This window comes from Cucurbita pepo, chromosome LG04 (genome assembly GCF_002806865.2).
Source record: "Cucurbita pepo subsp. pepo cultivar mu-cu-16 chromosome LG04, ASM280686v2, whole genome shotgun sequence".
Classification (NCBI taxonomy): Eukaryota; Viridiplantae; Streptophyta; class Magnoliopsida; order Cucurbitales; family Cucurbitaceae; genus Cucurbita; species Cucurbita pepo.
Window position 1 is genome coordinate 4068764 of NC_036641.1, and position 22729 is coordinate 4091492.

The following is a 22729-nucleotide window of genomic DNA, read 5'->3' on the forward strand; positions in this document are numbered from 1 at the left end:
ACATCAATGGATTGTACTACTTTAGCTGTAGCCACGTGGCACTGAAAATATGACAATTATTGCTGTACTAAATGAACATGTTTGGAAAGAGGAAGAGATTGAGAAGCAACCGTGTTTTTTTTTTAGCATACTTCTATGATAAAATTTGTGTTCATCTTTGATCTTTTACTTGTCTATAGATCTATTTAATTGACTTGTTTTGACCACATCGAGGGAGAAAAAGGGGACGTTACCGAGACTATCCAAGAATGTAGTTAGTAAATCCGTGAGTGTACAATCATGTAGTGATGAAAACGACCAACATGTGACACTCGAGTAAATGAGAGGTACATGCATAAACGGACACCACATTCGAATGAGGGGATCTTGAAGATAGGATAATAAAGAAATGTTTAATAAAAATGAAAGTCATTACCTATACCAACAAGCTACACCTTCCTTTTTGGTGACTCAATCATGGAAACTTCATGGTTAAGCGTGCTTTTAATGGATCAGTTCTATGTTGGGTTACCTCTTGTGAAGTTTTCTAATATGCATGTGTATGAGGAAAAATCATGCTAGAAGGACTTATCATAGGAACCCCATGGTTAAACGTGTTTTGTTTGGAGCAGCTCTATGTTGGCTGACCTCGTGGGAATTTTCTTAGAATGAATGTGAGTAAGGACAAAGCCCAGACCTAGACCCTCAGTGTCCAGCCCAACCCATTCACGCCCTCAGCTCACCTCGACCTAGTACGCCTTCAACCCACCTCGGCCAAGTAATCGATATCCCAGCCCGCACGGGACCTAGAATCCTGCTCCAACCCACGCATCTGACCTGACCCAAAACTCAACCCATGCGCACCTTAACCCTGTGACCCGAAACTGAACTTGCGCACCCACCCCGAATTGGCATTGTGACCTGTGCCTTTCTCCACCAACGGCTCAACTCGACTTCAGTGGCTCCAACTCGATGAGGTCAGTATTAGCGTCGTTCAACGTATGCATCAAGTAATTGTTTTCATCGTTGGCTTGGTTGGACGAATTGTATGACATACAATGATGTGTGCCTCATGGCTCCTACATGTGTCATGACTATGATTGTTTGATATGTGTTATGTTATGTTATGCTATATTATGCTATGTCATGTTATGAGTTATGCTATAATATGATTATGTCATGTTGAAGGATCATATTTATGATTCGATGATTTATGATGCATAAACCTCCATAAACAACGACTTATAAATCATGTTAAGTATAAAAGTTATGGCAAGTATTACGTATACATGTCTCATAGGCTCATTATGTCATGATTGAATGGAGGTTTGCCTTACATCATAAACTCATGTCGTGATTTTAAGCTATAGGGACCTCATGCATGTATGTATGTCACGTGCATCAAGATACTTTATCGTTATGTAATGTATGGATACATATCTTACGATATTTATGCTTGTTATGATATTATGTGGATAATTTCCCTTCGTGGTGTCTAGTCGCATGAGCGTGTGCTAACTCAACAAGCTAGACCTAGGGGGTACGTATACTAACCCACCTGGTGTGTCCATTTATGCATGTTGGGTCGTGTGTAGGGAAGTACTGCATATCTAACCATGTTCGGATTGAAATGATACGCCCCATCATATTGCATGTAATTGCATTTCTTGACCCCAACAGTGGGGTTACTTACTAAGTAGTTATTAAAATACTCAAGCCACGTTCTAATCTTATTTTTCAAGTAAAGGTAAGGAACTTCTGTACGAATGACGACATCGCGGTGATGACCATAAGATTAAAGTTAGGGTACATGCCCTTAGGTTAGATCCAGACATTATTTTATTTAAATTCACATTATTTAGATTTCGTCATATTATTTTAACGACTTTATTATGAATGTTTAAGTTCATGACATCATTTATAAGATGTGATTATAACGTTAGAATCTCTTTCTAATTTTAAATCATAGTAAGCATCGATCTCCACAGACAATCAAAATTATTTTTGGAACCAAACATGTCAGAGTAAGAAAACCGATATGACCCACAAAATTTCGGGACAAAACATGTCGGAGTAAGAAAACAGACAAAATATAAAATATTGTTAGGTAAGATATTTTGAAATTCAATATATAAAATGCTTCCTTTAGGGTTGAAAAGGACAAGGGATGATGATAAGTGTCATGGTGATGGGTAATCTGATCCAAAATGCAGAGAAGAGGATGGAAGGAGCTGCTCAATTATATACATACATATATATACATATATATATATATATATATATATATATATATATATATATATATATATATATATATATCATTTGTAACCAAATATTTAAATATTTTTATGTATTTTATATATTTGGCAGTATTAATTTCAATATGGGTTTTAAAATAGTGGCTTCAAAATAGATTAATAATGAAAGTCAGCCAATGATTGATGAGCAATCGACAAAATTTCAAATAGTAATTTTGCGTTTTCGAAAGCTTCCTGTCTATTTCAATTCGTGTTGGACCGATCGATATACTTTTAAGTTCACTAAAATGCGTCGTATCAATGAAGAAGGCGTCATATATTCACGATTCATTAAAACTCGTCCTTAATATTTATTGGATACAAAATTGTAACGGCCCAGATTCACTGCTAGCGGATAGATTCACTACTAGCGGATATTGTCTTCTTTGAGCTTTCCCACAAGTTTTTTAAAACACGTCTGCTACGGACATTGTCCCACAAGGTTTTTAAAACGCGTATGCTAGGAACAGGGTTCCACACCCTTATAAAGGTTTTCGTTCTTCTCTTAAACCGACATGGGATCTCACAATCCACCCTCCTCCTCCTTCGAGGCCAGCGTCCTTACTGGATTTCTTTCCTTTCTCCAATCGATGTGGGACCCCACCAAATTCGGAGAGGTTTCCACACCCTTATAAAGATTTTCGCTCTTCTCTTAAACCGATGTGCGATCTCACAATCCACCCCCTTTCGAGGCCAGCGTCCTCGCCGGACTTCTTTCCTTTTTTCAATTGATGTGGGACCCCACCAAATTCGGAGAGGTTTCCACACCCTTATAAAGGTTGTTTCATTTTCTCCCACAACCGATCTGGGATCTCACAAAGCTTATAAAGGTTTTCATTTTCTTAGTAACTTCTCTCCTCTACATCTAACCGTACAAAACACGACTCTCCACAATGATATGCTATTGTTCACTTTGAGCATAAGCTCACGCCTCACATCAATGGAGAGAGTATTCTTTGTTTATAAACCTATGATCATTCCCTAAATTAGTCGACGTGGGACTTTCATCATTCAACAATTATGACATTTTCGATAAATAATTTCTCGAAACTTACGCACAAAACTAAGAAGCAAACATAGTAATATAAAAGTGTTGGGATAGGAAAGAGAGATATGCAGCGCATAGAATAAGATTGGACAGATAGAGTTAAAGAAGTATGGAAGAGAAATGGATTGCCTTTAGAACCACCGCCAAAGACAAAGACAACGACAACGACAAGGAAAATGCATGCAGCAGCTGGTTTCTGTGTGTGTTGTTTATGCTTGGGGTGACAACACCCTTAAACCCATGCGGGACATATTGGGTTGCCGACTGCCATTGTCCCTCTCATTGCTGGCCATCCCTATAACCTTCCATTGCTCATCTCAGTTTTCCACTGCCACGTTCCAGCTGCATACCACCAAATCTATCTACCGTTTTTAAAACGAGTTTACTATGAGAGGTTTCCACACCCGTGTAAAGACTATTTTGTTTCCTGATGTGGAATCTCATAATCCACCACCCCTTTCGGAGTCCAGTGTCCTCGCTGGCACTTCGTTTGGTGTCCACACCCTTCGAGGCTCACCATCCTCGCTAGCACATCGCTCGGTGTCTGGCTCTGATATCATGTGAGATCTCACATCGGTTGGAGATGAGAACGAAACATTTTTTTATAAGAGTGTAGAAACCTCTCACTAGCAAACGCGTTTTAAAAAGTTTGAGGGGGAAAGTTCAAATAGGACAATATCAGCTAGTGGTGGACTTGGGCTGTTACGATCTTCATCTCCGGGCGTCAATCATTTTGTGTTGTATCCAGATCCGTGTCTCTATTTTGTAATAAACTTAAACAACGTCCATTTGTATATTATTTCCACCCGTTTTTAATTGTGGGGTTATTTTTTGTTTTTAAATTGAGTAAAATTTTACATGTATGACTAAATTTATAAGAACATAGTCTAAAAACCTAAATCACCATTGCTTTCATAAAAATAAACATAAAAATACATTTTAATAGAGATATTATCCTTGCTTAAATCGAACATATATTCCCCACTTTTCACCTATAATAGGTCCGGTCCCGAGGATGGTTTGGCAACCTTGACATGGATTCACATCTCCAAGTTTCTCGGTTCTAACTTTTCGAGTCTAGCTCGATCGGGAGAATTAGGACTACACCCTCTGATCGTCTCTCACGATTCTAATGCGCTCGGACTACTGGAGGCATTCCATCTTAGGTCATTGTCTAGCCAAATTGACGCTCACACCATAGTCTTATTATGTTTCCACTACTAACACTCTACAATGAGAATCACACATTCAATCACATACAATTTTTGTACAGTAAATCATGCATACAGTCACACATGCTCTACGAGACAATAACATTCATCAAGCACTTAGAGCGTAGATACACAAGTTTCTATTCTTCGTTTTAACACGATTATTTACAAGCAGTAGAAACTAGTCTATTACATCATACGAGGAATGATTCAGTTATGCGAGTAATAAGAGTGACTAATCTCATGCTTATCCAATCATCCTAGGCTTAGGTCATACTGAATCTATCCACTTTGGACTTTGTTTTACTAGCATGAATGCATTACCAAACGATCCCTACAAGTATTACTTCCTAGAATCTGTGTGGTTACTTACATGATTGTCGCGTGCCTTCTCAAATTCGCTTTTTCTTCTAGTAAGAGGCTCTAAATTTTCTGAAAAAAACGCACTGGTAGGCCCTAATTCAAACATAATTAAGGTCAATATCTAACCAAACAAAAATAAATAGATCAAAGGTTAAACGAAGCAAAAAGCAATTCCCATGCGCGGTTGGTAGCATTTTCACATGTGCAACTATGTGCTGCCAGCGCTCAACTACGAGCCCGACTAACGGATCATATCAAGTCAAGTCCAAACGACGCATCTCCACTGGAAGCTTGACTCATTGCTTCAGCCATATTGTGATACATGTTGATCTTCTGCCTAAATAGCCATATTGAAATACGTGTTTTTCGGAAGCTATCGAATCCAGAATCTAGCCTGCATAGCCATATTGAGATACTTTCACCTTCGACTTCAGATTATCCAGATTCAGATGAAAACTCGTTCCATTATTTCTCACCTTCAACTTCAAATTGTCTAGATTCCAGAATCTAGCCTGAATAGCCATATTGAGATACTCTCACCTTCGACTTCAGATTGTCCAGATTTGAAAACTCGTTCCATTATTTCTCACCTTCAACTTCAAATTGTCCAGATTCATATGAAAACTCGTTTTCGTAACTTCTTGCACAGGACTCAGATAGATTTGGTTTCTTCACAAAAATCGTAGACCCTTAGGCTTAATTAAAAGATCCTAATGTTAGATGAATACGACTCTCCACAATGGTATGATATTGTCCACTTTGAGCATAAACTCTCATAACTTTGCTTTGGGCTCCCCAGAACGCCTCATATCAATAAAGTCAGTATTCCTGGCTTATAAACCCATATCATTCCCTAAATTAGCCGAGGTGGGACTTTGATCCATTTCTAATGAATATTTACGGGGAAAATACTAACACATTTCGCAATTTGGCAACTATTTGTTAAAATGTCATCACTGGCCCAATAGGGTTAAGCCCAATAATCATTTAGCAATTTGACAACTAATCGTTAAAATATCATCACTAGCCCAATAGAGTCGAGCCCAATGATTGTACGAGTCCAGCCCAATAATTGTAGGAGTCCATTGTCTTATCTATTTTATGAAAATGATTTAGGTATTTTAGAAAGATACCTAATTATTTTAGAAAAAGCATTAACATAAAATTGCTCATTCTCATTCTGATATGGTCTTGGGTCATACACGTGCTCCTTCTTTACTCGGTGTTACATTTTCAACATGCTTTGTTACGAAAATTCTCAAGAGCTTACCAAATATAGGATTGCTTCAAACAAAATATACGCTTAATTTTGAATTCTTATGATTGAGGTGTCGAGAAGAAATGTGCATATTATTGGTACAGTTAATAACCACCAATTCTTGTAACTCTTTCTTAGTCATTCTATCGGGATCACTTTCATTTAGATGTAGTCTACCGTGTATAAATTAGGACAGGAACTTCATTGGTACAAAAGCGTTCTTGATGAACCCTAGGCTCAAATTGAATAATATCACGAATAATTTTAATAGATAGAAAATTTTAAATATTTGTAACGTTGAACGATCCTCGTTAGAATGATAATTGATAGACGAGATTAGAAGAAATGAAAAGAAAAGGATAGAATGAATGGAAATTCATTTATTTGTTTCTCTTAAGCCATTCAATGATACCTTTCTCAGCTTCAGAAAGTTCATCCTTGTTCTTCAAAGATCCTTCAACAAACTCAAAATAATCTTTGTAATTTCGCTTGTAGAAACTCTCCAATCTCTGTTAATTACAAACCCAATAACCCAAATTTCAAAACATTAATCAAATCCAAATTACAAATTACAAAAGCACTTACCTCCTTGTCGTTCTTTTCTTTGTTTTCTTCGGATTTCTTGAGGTACCCTAACAACACATAAAATGTTTGGATTGAAACGAAAGTCGAGCATTCAAAAATGGAACACAGAGGGAAGAATTAATGCAGCACACTTTTTAGGAGCTCGGTTCTGGAGTCCACGGCGGCGGCAACGGCGGCAGATAAGAGGAGGCCTCTTCGTTGGATGTCAGAACTGGCGAAGGTGGAGGCGGAGGTGGTGGCGGTGGTGGTGGGTGGCGTTTTGGGTTTGTTTCTCTGGACGGATTGAACGTTTGAGGAAGCGAATTGGTTTAGAGTGAGGGCGAGAGCCATCAGGATGTTTTGGCCGATGGAGCTCATGGGAATGAGAGAGTGTTGGGGTTGTGGATGAGGTTGATGAACAGATGAGGCTTTCTTGGTCCATATCCCCTCCTCCTCAAATAAACTCTTCTTTTTATTTAACCTCGGTCCCACGAGACAAACGAAGCTTGTAAACGGGTGGAAACTTCTCCTTGACATACACGTTTTAAAATTGTGAGACTGACGACTATACGTAATGTGTTAAAATGAACAATGTCTACTAGCGGTATGCTAGGGCTGTTAACTGTCACATCGAGTGCGTAACGATCTCACTTTCTAAGACCCAAGATTGCCTACCTCGTTACCATAAGCATGCTTATATCATTTATCGTGCAAAGACGAAAATATGCATATTGCAAACTCTCATATATTTACCTAGAAACCAAACAAACTTTGTATCGATACCCTTTTTAGAATGATGTCTAGGTAAATTCAAATTAAAGAGCTAAACGATGTAGAAACTAAATTAAAACATGTGAACTATCACCCATGACAACAAGTAGTCCTCTACATCACGGCCTCTACACATAGTATAGCCATGACAACGATTTGACAGTTTCAAATGACAATAACTGAGACTAACTCGAAAAAACATGTTCTAGGACGTTGACTTATCATTCAACCTTCTAATAAGTTTTTTTACCCTAATGATAATTAATGAATACTTTAAAAGAATAAAAGTATTTTTTAAATAATTAGTTAAAAGATACTTCATAACTTAACATTAAGTACAAAATTTAGCGTTATAAATTATTATAACCATGCAACATATACAATAGCCCGTACCGACCAACAGTATGAAACAGAGCATTCAGCTTGTAAAAGCTTCAACTTATTTCAACACATTAGATGTATTAAAGGTTGTCTTAATCTATATATGTTTTTTTTTATCAAGAAAACTATACCGTACGTTTCAGCTTCGGTTTCGGCGAGAACTACTCGAGCAAACGTTTGTGCTTGCACCAGGCAATGGCAATGACATACAGGAAGATGGTTCCCATGGTGCCACCACCAACAGTCCACATGAACTCCGGCATGCCTGCTTTTTCTGGTTCGAATAGTTCAATATGGATGTTCATCCCGAAGATACCCGCTACCACGACGAAAGCACTCACGACGAGGGTAGCAGTTGTCAACATTACTCCCATTTGTAAAAGATGATTCTGCTTGTCATCTAGCATTATGTTGATGTAATCTTCTGTGTCATCTACATACTCCCTCAGCTTAAGATAGATGAAAGAGCGTGTTAGAAGACATCAGCAAAAGGAAAAGCCATGTTCAACTTAGGCTTGCATTTCAACAAAATATATAGATCAGATATTTAACACTTTGTTGATGATTTTTTAGCTAGTTGATCTCACATCGGTTGGGGAGGAGAACGAATAATGAATCTGGAAACCTCTCCCTAACAAATGCATTTTAAAAACCTTGAGGGGAAGCCCGAAAGGAAAAGTCTAAAGAGAACAATGTGTTAGGATCGATACCAGTTGTTAGCTCTGATACCAATTGTTAGGATCGCTCAACAACGCACACAATTGATCAAGATGAACACAAATAACAGGAGAGAGAAAATACAAGAGGAATATTGGCTAAAGGTTTTATACCGATGACTTCATGTATGTACAATAAGATAGAATACAGAGAATGAAGAGGGAGGGAAAATACAAAAGGAATATTGGCTAAAGGTTTTATACGGATGACTTTACAATAAGATAGAATACAGAGAATGAAGAGAAGTACATTAGTACATTTTGAGAGCACCGTATATATATGGTTTCAATTTACTAAATATAGCTTTCAAAGATTTAAACCTAGATATAATCTAACAAATATATCTCTCAAATCTTTACCAAATATCTACCATATATATCTCTATCATATTTTTACTACATATCTTCCAAATATATTCTCTACCAGATCTAGGCATCAGCCTCCATATCCCAACACAATATATGTTAGCAGTGGGCTTGGGCCGTTACAAGTGGTATCAGAGCCAGACACTGGGTGATATGTCAGCGAGGAGGCTAAGCTCCCAAAGGGAGGGTGGACATGAGGCGATGTGCCTGCAAGGATGTTGGGCCCTAAAGGGGGTGGATTGGGGGGTCCCACATCGATTAGATAAGGGAACGAGTGCCAACAGGGACGCTGGGCCCTGAAGGGGGTGGATTGTAAGATCCCACCTCGGTTGGGGAGGAGAACGAATCATTCTTTATTAGGGTGTAGAAACCTCTCCCTTGTAGACGCGTTTTAAAAACCTTGAGGGGAAGCCCGAAAGGGAAAGCCCAAAGAGGACAATATCTGCTAGCGGTGGGCTACCTCTCCCTAACAGACGCGTTTTAAAAACCTTGAGAGAAAGCCCAAGGAGGACAATATCTGCTATCAGTGTGCTACATCTCCCTAACAAATGCGTTTTAAAAACCTTGAGGGGAAGCCCAAAAGGAAAAGTCCAAAGAGGACAATATCGACTAGAGGTGGGCTTGGGCCGTTACATTTTCTGTTTCTGACCCATCATCCTTCTGTACTTTTATTTTAAACGATCTATCTTTGAACAGACTCGAAAATATAGTCCCTTGAATCAGGTTTGTCTACTAGTTTAGCCATTTCTACAGGTAAAATTCCGTTTCCCACAGCCCAAAAAGACTTATTATTCATCAGATTTACTACTAGTCCGCAGCACAATTTTTCTTTCTATATAAACTGAAAACAATCCATTAAGCTGAAAGAAGCAGAATCATAGATGAAAGAACGCATTGTTTATGTTGCGTACCGTTGAAAGTTTGTTGAGTGTACCATCAATTTGCACAAAGTAAGCCTCCAACAGCATCTCTAGCTCCTCGACATCGAGGAGTTTGCTTACAGCGCTATGGGTAGTGCTTGTCCGGGTTCCATGGCTGTCCCTGCCCACATTTGATGCACCAAATAAATGATCCTGTGAAGCATCTATATTGCCTTCATAATTAGCAGAATTTCCACCACCTTCCAATGATATTTCAGCAGGAATACTGAGAAAGTTGGAAACAAAAGGCTATTTAAAAATGCAGAAATTCGTGAAACTACGATTATAGAGTAGATGTCTGTCCTTCTCGGACACGAGGCGGATCTTGTACCTGTCATCCCTGTCATCTTTGCCTAATTGCTGAACATCATCGTCCATTTCGTCTCTCTCGGGAATTGAAGAAGTGGAAGAGGTCTCAAGCTGTTGCTGAACCATCTTCTCTGTTAAGTACATCTCAGCCATATCCTCATCATCATCTAGCAAGTGCTCTAATTCGTCCCTCACCTGTAAAGAATCATCGCAATCGACCAAAAGGGTCGTGTAAAATTAAGTTAACAGTGCTTCTTAACCCGAGAAACCGACGTCAAAAATGTTCATTCATCGTCTGAAAATGAGATTTTCTCAAAGATGAAGTTACAAAACCACACAAACTAAGGAAATGTGACATGACTAGTAACTAAAATCTAATAACCTTTTGAACTCGTCCAGTTATCGCAACCAATCGACTTTTGATTTGACGCACACGTTCCAAGTTGAGAGTACTAATCTTAGAAGTCAGCTTATCCAAAGCTGGGTGAGCTTCTTGCTCCAACGTATCTGCCTGGTTACAAGATAATGTGCTAAATAGAATCAAGAGAACAAGATTAAACAAACTAAACAAAAATGTAAAGATTCTTACTTCACTTTCTAAGCAGCTACAGGCAGCTTCAAGGCAAGCCTCCAACGCGACGAACTCGAACGGTAGAACCTTCAATCCCTCCCGATTTTCAAGACCTTGTTTACCATTTTCCTTCCCCTCTTCCTCTTCAGCCTGTGGAAATCCTTGATAGGGATTATGGGGACTTTGAGCCCTGGATCGTGGCTCCTCCAAGTCATAGAGATTTCTCCAACTGGAATCATCACCATTGCCCTCCTTCAAAACATTGCAGAAAATTAAACACAGATCTCATCCATCAAAGAAAAGTTCCAATCTAAGTTAAATTCAACCAGCCAAAGTTCTTCACTAGCACCAACTCGTTTGAGTTCATCAGCAATTGGGGTGGGGGATTCAAACCTATGAACTCTAAGTTGAGGTTGCGTGCCAATTATCACTAAGAGAGGATAGTTAATTGACAAAATTAGGTCGAACAAACGCTTTAATTCAAAGAACTAGGTTAAAAAAAAAACGATTCGAATTGAAACCTGAGCGGCCTTAGTGGCTTGGTAGTGCCGCAGAACCCGCCTCTGAAGCTCCTCGACAAAGGGGGTTACTGACGGATCCCTAGCATTCAACACGAACACATCTTGAGCGGTGATAATAGCTTTGATGTGCTCCAAATTGATCACAATCGCTTTCTCACGGCCAAGAATCGTAGATGGATACGAGAGCATCGGATCGAGAATTCGGAGGTCTCGCGCGGGCAAACCAGTCCGCCGCATAATCGCGTGCTTTCCGGCCTCAACGACCTGAGCTCCACCAGTCAAGTCCAGAAGCAGCCATGGCCGAACTCCGGTCCCCTTCTTCCGAATCCCAGCGCCTAATGGGGCGTTCGTTCCGGCGAGATAAGAACGACCCGGTTCGTTTTCGTCATCAGGTCCGGCGAAAACCGGCTTCGGTGGGTGAGAATGCTGCCCTCTCATGGAAATTCGCCGCCGGTAATGGCGGATCAAGCTGGGAATTTGATGAAACTTCTTACGCAGAGAATCCGGATGTTTGATCAGATTTTTGTCCTGACAATTTTGGAGTTCCAAGAGAAACGTAATTTTTTTGAAGAATATTCTTAAATCATTGAATTTTCTAAATAAATTGATCCAAAACTTTAGTCCAATTCTTGAATATAAGTGCGATTAGGGTTCGTAACCTAATTTCATGCAAAAAGGATTGAAAACATATGTATGAAAAAACATTGGACCCCTATTTTGTTTTCATTTGTGAGTTTTAGTAAAATTATTTATTAATTAAATTTAAAATTAATCATTTCCGAGATTTCTGTACAATCTATTGTAGGGTCATTTTAGCTACGCGGTCGTGTCGGGCTGTTTTGACAGTTCACAACTATGATACAAAGTTGCTAATCATATCGTATAATGTTCTTCCTAATTTAGGTTTCACGACCTATGCCTAGGTATTGGATCGGGATTTAGAATTCAGATTTCAGATCTGGACATGAGCTGTTACAAATAGTGTCAAAGTAGTACCTCTCCCAATAAGATGTGGTTCGGGGATGAACCAAAGCGATAGCTAATTGCCATGTGATATCCGAGACCACATCCAAATGAGAGTGTTCGTAAGGGTACGATGGTTAAGAAATACTTTGGAGAATTGAAATAAAGATAGAAGTAACAAAGAAAACGACTAAAGAGAAGAGTTGCCTAATAAAACTTACAATAATCGAACAATAAGTGAAAAAGTAAACTTCTTTTAGCGTTCAATGTCCGTGGATAAGTACCGAAAGAAATAAGTTTATTGAGATCAAAACCTCTATATTATAACAAGCATATATAAACGTTCCAAGAATTTATGTATGCAAAATCTCTGATATTAACCTGAAATCTAACACGTGAACCATTGTAAATTAGAGGAATAATTTTGCAGAAGTTCAAATTTGAAACTGACGTGTGACGTGGGCTTGCATAGGTTAACTTGGATTTTAAAGGGCATAATTGAACTTTCACTAAGGATAAATTAGTGACAACAACTTAAGCTAATTAGATAAGCGACCTTACTATCGTCTCGATCAGAAGACGTGTCTTATGTATGACGATACGTGTCCAGTGGCCCTTGCACGTGTCATTTATGCTTTATATTATATGATGATGTGATGATGTTATATGATGACATGGTGATGTTATATGATGTCGTGATAATGTTAAGTGATGACGTGATGACGTTAAATGGTGATGTGATGATGTTATATAACGTTAAATGATAATGTGATAATGTTATATGATGATATAATTATGTTAAATAATTTCGTGATGACATTAAATAGTGATGTGATGACGTTATATGATGACATGATGATGTTATATGATAACGTGATGACGTTAAATGATCATGTGATGATGTTATATGATGACGTGATGACGTTCTATAATGATGTGATGATGTACATGATGTTGACATGATGATGATGATGCATGATAACAAGATGATGTGAGACGTGTGATGACGAAATGACTTAATATGATGATGTTCCATATTAAGATGATGTGCATGTTTTAAATGTGACGATGCACTATAACGACGAGTTTTAAAAAACACAACTATAATTAATGTTAATGATGATGAATATATAAAGGGCAATGCGGGCATGTTATTTAGAATGTTAGAGTGATGTGTGAATAATGTATAGGGTTGAGTATAAGGATCAACTATAGGGACCTCATGCATTTTGTGTGTTCATATATATTGAGATACTCTCCATTTTATGATGATGAATATGAACACATACACTATGATGGTGATGATGATCATGCTTTGCATGACACTCGAGGTCTGCTGACCTCCAAACGTCACTACAAACAGCTAGCTCGACTATGATGAGTCCAAGTGGGGTGCGAATTACCTAGGGATCCACACTCGCACGTGTGGGTCGTGTGTAGGGAAGTACTACACATCCAATTTTATCAGGATTGAAAACAACTCCTATGTGGTTTTAACGATAGATTTTTAATCATGAGTTGCATGTGTTTGTATTTTCTGACCCCAATAGCGGATACTTAAACCGTGTGCTACTTCTTTTTCAGATAAAAGGAAGACAGACGACAACATCTTAATTTTAGACCATGACACATGCAACGGGTAGTTGTACTTATTTTTCTTAAACTTAGATTAGAATAGGGTATTTTTTTTTCTTGGCGCCTGAGTGTAGATGCCCATAACCAGCGTATCAACCCTAGGTAAATAGAAATTTTGGGCGGTTGCAATGAATATAACCATCGTTTTTTGTTCAGCAAAAAACGAAAGCATCTGCAAACGGCTGCTGTTCTTCCACAGCTGATCATGTCCTTACATGCCGCTCTTTCACCGCCGTCCCTCTATTCCATTCGTCATTCTCAGCCGCCATTACCAACCTCTCGGACCTCGATTCTCCCATTCCTTGCAAATTTCTCACACCCTCCTCCGGGCTTCCAGAAGAACCTCCAATTTCTCTCAGGTCCACCGGATTTCTCTTCCCCTCTATTCGCCTTTGTTCCTGTGTTTTTGTTCTCAATCTGCTCGATCTATTCCAGGGAGTTGATCATTTGGTGGACGATCGGCGCAATTGGAACCGCTCGATTAGCTCCGACTTCGACATAATCGGTGGCGAAGATGACGAGGACGACGAGGATGAGGAAAATGAGGAAGAGGATAGAAGTTTGGATCTATTGGTCCGGTTTGTTGAGAATGTTTTCAGGAAGGTCTCGAAGCGAGCCAGGAAGGCTGTGAGATCGGTTCTTCCCCAATCCATCCCTACTAAACTGGTAGATGTTTTTCTTTTCTTGTTCATAAATAAGATTACCCATTAAATTTTTATCTACGAATTGTGGTTAGTCAATTGTGCATTAGAAATTGATTTTCTCAGGTGGGATTTTCTGTCAATGGGGTACTAATGCTAGCGTTTTTGTGGATTTTGAAGGCATTTCTTGAGGTAACTGCATCGATATTTAGCCCTTTTATTGCGTTTAGGATTTCCATATGGATTTGTGTCCTCAGTAATAGATAGTTAGCTGTAAACTTTCATTGCAAAAGAGAAATGCGTGTTCGAAATTCGACTATAAAAATGCAGATATTTTAGTTTGGTTATGGAGAAGGGGGTGAAAGAATTGTTATGACACTTAGTTCTTGTTCAATTGGATATGCATGGCAAACGTAGCACCCAAAGAAGAGATTTCTTGTCCTTCGTTGAGAGATGGTATTTCTGTTAGGGAACTCTGGCCAGAAAGTAAATAGAAAACTTTTTGTGAAGAAGAAGAATTGTCGGTTGGTTTTATACATGGAATTGCTGGTCTTCGGTTCGTTGTCCCCCAAAAAATGAGCTGTAATTGTGGTATTAGGTCTATTTTCGTTAAATTGAGATAAGAAAATGAACATTGATCTAGAATTTTTTTATGCTGATATTATATTNAACTTTATAAATCTTCTCATATGAACAGTCGTAGTAAACCAATATTGTCGTTGGAAAACTTTTCGAAACCTGTGAGTATCTCTTAAATTGACGGTATTCATACTGATTAAGGGTGTCATCTGCTCGGCTCTAGTTAGACGCTGGATATGGTTAAAAATGAACCTAAACGTCATTTGGCCTTGTTTGCTGCATTCATCAGAAGTAGTGAAAAGTACTAGTCCAATAATATGATCCATCCGAATCACTGGGCGATAGTAACATTAGATATATGTATGCACTCTTCTGGAGGGTTTATTTACCTGCACACTAACAGTTTTTTTATCGGGATAGGAAAAAGAATAAACCTAGATGGTATTTTATTGTGAGATCCCTCATCGGATGAGGAGGAGAATGAAACATTCTTTATAAGGGTGTGGAAACCTCTCCCTAGCAGACACGTTTTAAAAACCTTGAGGGGAAGTGATATGGAAGCTCGAAAGGGAAGCCCAAAGAGGACAATATCTGCTAGCGGTGGACTTGGGCCGTTACAAAAGTTATCAGAGCCAGACATCGGGAGATGTGCCAGTGAGGAGGCTGAGCCCCAAAGGGTGGTGTACACGAGGCGGTGTACCAGGAAGGACGCTGGGCTTCGAAGGGGGGTGGATTAGGGGATCCCACATGAATTGGAGAAGGGAACGAGTACCAGCAAGAACGCTGGGCCCCGAAGGGAGTGAATTGTGAAATCTTACATCGGTTGGGGAGGAGAATGAAACATTCTTTATAAGGGCGTGGAAACCTCTTCTTAGCAGACGTGTTTTAAAAACCTTAAGGGGAAGCCTGAAAGGGAAAACCCAAAGAAGACGGGACAATATCTGCTAGCGGTGGGCTTGAGCCGTTACAGTATTTGACTTTGTTTGTTGTCTACTCAGAAGTAGATCAAAGTGCTGGTCTGTTGATGTAGATTGATTATTGAGTTTGATGGTGGTCCGTGGTTGTAGACAGCATGAATGAAATTTCTGTTATAGCGAGATATAGATAGTCGGAGTATTCGGCATCATCTGTCTCTCTAGTGGGAATACACTACAGACTTTGCTAGAGGTTGTAATTACCTACTCACGTAGTACTTTTTATTTTTATGAGAACTGCAAACCTTTCATGGATGAAAAATGAAGGATTACGAAGGGCATACAACAAGAAAGGCCCCACAAAAAATAGCTAGACTAAAACAAATGGAGACTTCAATCAAACAAAGAAGACCAACAGGGTAATTATGAAGGCCTTAAAGCCCAAAGGGAGATGTGGAATCTAACAAGGGACCACACCTCCTATTTAGGTCGATCAATCCCTAAAAGTTCTGTTATTTCGTCCTGCCCAAAAGCCCCACAAAATCACGCAAACCTTGGCTAGCCACAGAAAACGCGCCCCCTATCATAAAAGGGCGGGTGAAGCAAGAGTTCCGTAGTCAAAGAGCTACACCCTCCAGGTCGAGTTGAATGAAAATTGAAAGCCTGGAAGAAGCAACTCCAAACTGAGAATGCTTAGTCATAGCATCTCCCTGCAAGGTGGTCAAGATCCTCAACCCGCCCGCCTACAGAGAATACAACACGTAGGCCCTAACAGACCCATCTTATACCAATACACTTATAGCACTATTAGAGGATATGACTAAAGGGACAACTTAGGGTTGTATTTGACTTTTTTTTCTTTTTTTTAATCAATAGTGAGAAGTAGGCGTGGATTGACTATTGAGTTTGCTGGTTGTGGTGGTTGTAGATAGTAGTGTAACAGCCCAAGCCCGGGCTAGCAGATATTGTCCTCTTTGGCTTTTCCGTTCCGAGAAGGTTGTAAAACGCATTCCAAGGGAGAAGTTTCCACACCTTTATAAGGAATGCTTCATTCTTCTCTCCAATCGATTTGGGATCTCACAATCCACCCCCCTTGAGGGCCTAGCGTCCTCGCTGGTACACCGCCCGGTGTCTGGCTTTGATACTATTTGTAATAGCTCAAGCCCACTGCTAGCAAATATTGTCCTCTTTAGGCTTTCCCTTCTAAGCTTTAAAATGCGTCCACTAGGGAGAGATTTGCACACCCTTATAAGGAATACTTCGTTCTCTTCTCCAACTGATGTGGGATCTCATAAGTAGGCTTTCAGGAGACGGTCTAAAATTGTTCTAGTATAGAAAGAACGGGAAACTTTCAACGAGCTAAAACTAATAAAGGTCGATAGGAAGTTTCAGAATTTCTTGACAAAATTCGTTCTACGAAGATATCCATGGAAGAATAGTTTCGTTGATGTAAGAATACTTTTATTGATGTATTCTTGTTGAGAAAGTTTTTTTTTGCCATCGACTCTAGTGGTGTCATGTGTAGCCGAGGGTTAGATTTCTCAGAACTATATACTTCTAGCTCCTTTCTTTGTGCTTGGCCTTTATTTCTGCACGTCTTTGCTCTCTTCTAGCTTCAATTTTCTCAACAATACCACCTTCAATAGAGAAAGAACAAAAGAAAAAAGAACTTATTTGTATGAATTAGATCATATCTAATTTCCAACGTTTCCCCCTTCAGAAAAAAGAACACTTATTTCCTCTGCTGCTTTGTGAAATCTTAGGTGATATGCACCCTTGGAACTGCAGTGTTTGTGAGCATACTTATCATTCGTGGAGTGTGGACTGGCATCTTATATCTACAAGATATCCGCAGCCACAGATTCGATCGACTGGATGACGATCAGCACCATGCCTGGACTGGTGCACAACCTGCTTCCTGAATTCCTCACTTAACTACATATACGTTATAAGTGGCAAGGTTAGTGATGACACATAAAAAGAAAAAAAAAGGAAGATAAAGATTAGAATAAAATAGGCTTGGTTTCATAGCCTTCATACTTATTTCATGGTCAGTAAATTATTCGTTCTCTAAACTTCGTATAAAAAATTGTTTTAGTCCTTGCCAAAAGTGTTCATAAATAGTTAAACATAAGTTTAGGGGTGGGTTTCGAAACGAAATCGGATTTTTGGAAATGCTTTACGAAAATAGCTGCAAGGACTATAACAACTTTCTATGCAAAGTGTATGGACTAAAATAGTAAAACATTTCGAAGTTTAAAGATCAAAATAAAATATGCATGAAAGTTCGAATATCATAGTCGAGTTTAAACGAGTATAGCTGGAATTCTGTTCTCTATGATTCAATATAATTTTGTCCTTGTAGCTTTCTGTAGACTATGAGTAGACTATGAAAGTATTTGTTCTTTTTGCCTCAAATCTTTAGATCATGAGTAGAAACAGCAAGGGAGGGTAGCTTCTGATGTAATATTATGAGGCAGATTTGGTGTATTATTTGGTTGTAATGGTTTTTTTGCGCAATGAAATTGGATTCGTAATAAAAAAACGAAACGAAATGAAAGGATACCTGAACACATTGTTGTACTGAGGCTGAGTATGTGTTGTAGTACTGGGGCTGAGTACAACAGATTGTTAAGAATATAGTAAAAACACATGGTTACCGAGACTGAGTACGAAATTAATATTTTCGATACAACACATTAAGAATACATTGTTGTACTGAGGCTGAGTACGTGACAATAACTGAATCTGGAAAGAAGACGTTATGGATGATTGATTATTTGGAAGAATTGAGCAAGAAGCAGCACAAAAAGATTCTTTATAGAGATAGTCAAAGTGTCATACAGTTGGTGAGGAACCTGATCTATCATTTTAAGATAAAACACGGAAGGTGATACCATTTCACTTGTAGGTTAGTGGAAGATGGTGATGTATTTTGAGAAGATAGAGGGTGCAAAGAATCTAGCAAACATGTTGACAAAATGTGTTGATGTTGGAATATTAGGGTTGTGCAAAGTGGTGCAGTGAAGATGCTCATGGATGGTCGTTTGAGAATGAAATTCTTGATTGACTAGATCGGCTAGAATTGTTAGGTTATGGAGCCTATTGCTCATTTATAGTTTATCAACGTTATACATAGTAAAACTATATATGGTAAATGGTAAATTATCATAAATAGTAAATAGTTATATACAGGAAAAAAAACTATATGTATGTATTTATACGGTATCATATATATAGCTTTGAAAATGTACTCCTGTCCTCTGTATTCATGTAGATCTAGTGTGTGCGTTGTTGAGTGATCCTAACAATATTAAATCATAGGCATTGAAATTCTTAATCCAAAAAATAGACGATACAAAAATATTGTGACACTAAAAAAAAATTGCATAAATCAATTGAGACTATACTTGAATGAAAACGATCTCGAGAATAGGAGTCTAAGTTACTATTTATACCCACAAAATCTACCTTCATTTTCAGTGGCTCAATCACGAGAACTCGAAGATTAAACGTAGTTTACTTAGAGCAATTCTATATCGGGTGTCGAATTCAAATATGCTGAAAGAACTCACTCTTAGAAGCGAATGATGTAGAGGAATGCCTGAGCCATCAGCGGTCGAATTCAAATTTCAAATTCTGATCCCAATCTCGGGCGCGGAGGGCGATACAAATACAGTCTCTATAATAATAATAAAAAAAATTAGCATAAAAAAAACACTATATTTTGTATTATTTATTTTTTGAGTAATAAAAAAACAAATGGGAATATTATTTTCCATATAAATCCATAGAAATGGGTAATAAATGGAAACAAACTTGTCAAAGACAAGCACAGCCTAATCCATGTTACCAAACAAGCCGCTCCCCTTGCACCTCACTGGGCCCTTTCTAGCGGCAAAATAAAGAAAAAACGGTTAAAATTTCAAAATCACTTACTTTATTTCTTAACCATGGTTAATTTCCTGCCCATTCAAATTCATTACACTTAACTAACCCTGGTTAACCTCCCCCTACTTCAGCATTTTCCTCCCTCCTGTTTTTCCAACTATAAAATGCCTTCTCCTTCTTCCTCATTTTTCATTGAAATGTATATTTTCAACAAGAAGGCGTCTTCATAAACGCCTTCGTCGTCTCCGTTTTCGATCTTCTTCTTCTGCTTCGTTCGATCGTGTTTTCTTGTTGTTGTTCTTAGATTTTTGCTTTAGGCTGCGTTGTTTTTTTGGCCGGAGAAAAATGAGGGAGTGCATTTCGATTCATATCGGTCAGGCTGGGATTCAGGTCGGCAATGCATGCTGGGAACTGTATTGCCTTGAGCATGGAATTCAGGTCTATCTCCTTTTTGTTTCATTTACGGTTCTTGATATATGTATTTGAATTCGTTTTTGTTTGAATCTGCTTTCGATTTTGTTTATTTTCTTCTTGCATGTTTGTTTCTTCTTGATTTTTTGATCGGTTTGAATACGTTATTTACGGTACTTCTCTGTTGCGTGATTTTTTATTTGATGATACTTCGATCGCGTGCAAATTTTCTGGTTCTTCATCGTATAGGATTTTTTTTCCCGGATTATTCGACTATTAGTTCTTGTGTTCATTCTTTATATCTTTCTATGAAGTATTCATCGGATAAGTATTTTTCTTATGTTTTCTGTTTTTTCTTTGAATTTTACCAAGATCAGATCTATAATTGCTAAAGTAGTTTATTGTTTGTAAACAGTTTCTAGTTTTAGAACTTTCAAATCCTTACAACTATGAATAGAAACTATTATATTGAAAGGAATTCTATCCGAGTATTCTTTAACTTTCAAATCCTTACAAAAATGAATAGAAATGATTATATTGAAAGGAATTCAATGCGAGTGTTCTTTATTCTCTTTTTCCGTAAGAATCATAATGAAATTTGAATTTGACTTCCATGTTTTCTAAATTTTTTTAGCCTGATGGCCAAATGCCGAGTGACAAGACTGTAGGCGGAGGCGATGATGCCTTTAACACCTTCTTCAGCGAAACAGGGGCAGGAAAGCATGTTCCTCGTGCTGTTTTCGTTGATCTTGAGCCTACTGTCATTGATGAGGTGAGGACTGGAATATACCGCCAATTGTTCCATCCTGAACAGCTAATTAGCGGCAAGGAGGATGCTGCCAACAACTTTGCTCGTGGCCATTACACCAGTGAGCTTTTTAAATCGTCTCTTCCGTAATTATGTTCAATCAAAAATCGAATATACACCTTAATTTTTCCTGAATTGTAATGATAATTGGTAAACTTGTTTCAGTCGGCAAGGAGATTGTTGATCTCTGTTTGGATCGCATTAGAAAGCTCGCTGACAACTGCACTGGACTTCAAGGATTCCTGGTTTTTAACGCTGTTGGTGGGGGCACTGGTTCTGGTCTTGGCTCTCTCCTTTTGGAGCGCTTGTCTGTTGACTATGGCAAGAAATCAAAGCTTGGTTTCACAATTTATCCCTCTCCTCTGGTTTCCACCTCTGTTGTTGAACCATACAACAGTGTTCTCTCAACCCACTCCCTCCTTGAACATACAGATGTTTCTGTACTTCTTGACAACGAGGCCATTTATGATATCTGTAGACGCTCCCTTGACATTGAGCGACCCACATACACAAATTTAAACCGTCTCATCTCTCAGGTTCAGTTCAATATCTTCTTTGATTTTCACAATTTTTGTTCTTTTGTTTTTTTTGTTTTTTTTGTTTTTTTTGTAATGGTGATGAATTCTAATAATTGTTCATTGTTCTTTCAATGTTCAGGTGATTTCATCCCTTACTGCCTCTTTACGATTCGATGGAGCTCTAAATGTGGATGTAACAGAGTTCCAAACGAATTTGGTTCCTTACCCAAGAATCCACTTCATGCTTTCCTCCTATGCCCCAGTGATCTCTGCAGAGAAGGCATACCACGAACAACTCTCTGTAGCAGAAATCACCAACAGCGCTTTCGAGCCATCTTCCATGATGGCCAAGTGCGATCCTCGCCATGGAAAGTACATGGCTTGCTGTCTGATGTACCGAGGAGACGTTGTGCCAAAGGACGTCAATGCTGCTGTTGCCACCATCAAAACCAAGCGCACAATCCAGTTCGTGGACTGGTGCCCCACCGGTTTCAAGTGCGGCATCAACTACCAGCCGCCGACGGTGGTTCCAGGTGGCGATCTGGCCAAAGTGCAGAGGGCAATCTGTATGATCTCGAACTCCACAAGCGTGGCGGAGGTGTTCTCTCGCATCGATCACAAGTTCGACCTAATGTATGCAAAGAGGGCATTTGTGCATTGGTATGTTGGGGAGGGCATGGAGGAGGGAGAGTTCTCTGAAGCTCGTGAGGATCTTGCGGCCCTTGAGAAGGATTATGAGGAAGTGGGGGCTGAGTCTGCTGAAGGTGACGACGACGATCAGGAGGAGTACTGAGATGAGGAGAGAGGTAACCCAATTCTTGTAATGGGTTAGTGCTTGAGTTTGTGTTGTGTGTGTGTTGTGTTGTGTTGTGTTTGTTTTCTTCTTGTTTTCGTTGTTTTTGTGCAGTCTATGGTAGGGGACTTAGTTGTGTGTCGAGTGTAGTTGGTAGGCACACTAAGCATTGTTGATAAATCCATAGTGTTTCCATTTGATGGAAATTTTCTGAAATTTGCATATTTGTTGTGATTTGTTTAGGATGTGATCTTGTTGGTTCCGATTCTTTATGGAAATTTTGATGGGTAAGTTTGAGTGA

General features: G+C 38.8%; 4 protein-coding genes across 5 annotated transcripts; 2 read left to right on the forward strand and 2 right to left on the reverse strand.

The window, feature by feature from the left end:
- Positions 1-6398: 6398 nt before the first annotated feature.
- On the reverse strand, positions 6399-7176 carry LOC111793462. Its single transcript, XM_023675356.1, has 3 exons — positions 6873-7176; positions 6742-6788; positions 6399-6665 (listed from the first exon to the last, which is right to left on the reverse strand). The coding sequence occupies exons 1-3, from the start codon at positions 7096-7098 to the stop codon at positions 6537-6539; spliced, it is 402 nt and encodes a 133-aa protein (XP_023531124.1). The 5' UTR covers positions 7099-7176; the 3' UTR covers positions 6399-6536.
- A 646-nt stretch (positions 7177-7822) lies between these two features.
- Positions 7823-11949, reverse strand: LOC111793461 (magnesium transporter MRS2-3-like). Of its 2 annotated transcripts, none has more exons than XM_023675355.1 (6): positions 11276-11949; positions 10773-11006; positions 10566-10694; positions 10206-10378; positions 9866-9995; positions 7823-8321 (listed from the first exon to the last, which is right to left on the reverse strand). In XM_023675355.1, the coding sequence occupies exons 1-6, from the start codon at positions 11711-11713 to the stop codon at positions 8034-8036; spliced, it is 1392 nt and encodes a 463-aa protein (XP_023531123.1). In that variant the 5' UTR covers positions 11714-11949; the 3' UTR covers positions 7823-8033. The 2 variants fall into 2 exon arrangements, with proteins under 2 accessions (XP_023531123.1, XP_023531122.1); XM_023675354.1 differs by having other exon boundaries at positions 9866-10100; positions 11276-11947.
- Positions 11950-13997: 2048 nt separating this feature from the next.
- LOC111793032 (protein SHORT HYPOCOTYL IN WHITE LIGHT 1-like) lies at positions 13998-18590 on the forward strand. The gene is given in 5 exon segments (XM_023674716.1): positions 13998-14164; positions 14166-14232; positions 14309-14539; positions 14641-14706; positions 17771-18590. Coding segments are annotated over 5 exon segments (609 nt in total). The 5' UTR covers positions 13998-14078; the 3' UTR covers positions 17930-18590.
- Positions 18591-20069: 1479 nt separating this feature from the next.
- Positions 20070-22729, forward strand: LOC111793030 (tubulin alpha-4 chain). The gene is made up of 4 exons (XM_023674715.1): positions 20070-20336; positions 20944-21178; positions 21283-21653; positions 21775-22729. The coding sequence occupies exons 1-4, from the start codon at positions 20244-20246 to the stop codon at positions 22426-22428; spliced, it is 1353 nt and encodes a 450-aa protein (XP_023530483.1). The 5' UTR covers positions 20070-20243; the 3' UTR covers positions 22429-22729.

What these genes read in the sequence shown, in the direction of transcription:
- LOC111793461 (XM_023675354.1), bottom strand. Translation starts at nt 11,713, where the DNA reads ATGAGAGGGCAGCATTCTCACCCACCGAAGCCGGTTTTCGCCGGACCT. An exon ending in TAACTGGACGAGTTCAAAAG is followed by an intron (nt 10,379 to 10,565) that starts GTTATTAGATTT and finishes GATTCTTTACAG; the next exon opens with GTGAGGGACGAATTAGAGCA. An exon ending in AAAGATGACAGGGATGACAG is followed by an intron (nt 10,101 to 10,205) that starts GTACAAGATCCG and finishes CAACTTTCTCAG; the next exon opens with TATTCCTGCTGAAATATCAT.
- LOC111793030 (XM_023674715.1), top strand. Translation starts at nt 20,244, where the DNA reads ATGAGGGAGTGCATTTCGATTCATATCGGTCAGGCTGGGATTCAGGTC. An exon ending in GCCTTGAGCATGGAATTCAG is followed by an intron (nt 20,337 to 20,943) that starts GTCTATCTCCTT and finishes AAATTTTTTTAG; the next exon opens with CCTGATGGCCAAATGCCGAG. An exon ending in TGCTCGTGGCCATTACACCA is followed by an intron (nt 21,179 to 21,282) that starts GTGAGCTTTTTA and finishes AACTTGTTTCAG; the next exon opens with TCGGCAAGGAGATTGTTGAT.
- LOC111793462 (XM_023675356.1), bottom strand. Translation starts at nt 7,098, where the DNA reads ATGAGCTCCATCGGCCAAAACATCCTGATGGCTCTCGCCCTCACTCTA. An exon ending in CAGAACCGAGCTCCTAAAAA is followed by an intron (nt 6,789 to 6,872) that starts GTGTGCTGCATT and finishes ATGTGTTGTTAG; the next exon opens with GGTACCTCAAGAAATCCGAA. An exon ending in AAGAAAAGAACGACAAGGAG is followed by an intron (nt 6,666 to 6,741) that starts GTAAGTGCTTTT and finishes TGTAATTAACAG; the next exon opens with AGATTGGAGAGTTTCTACAA.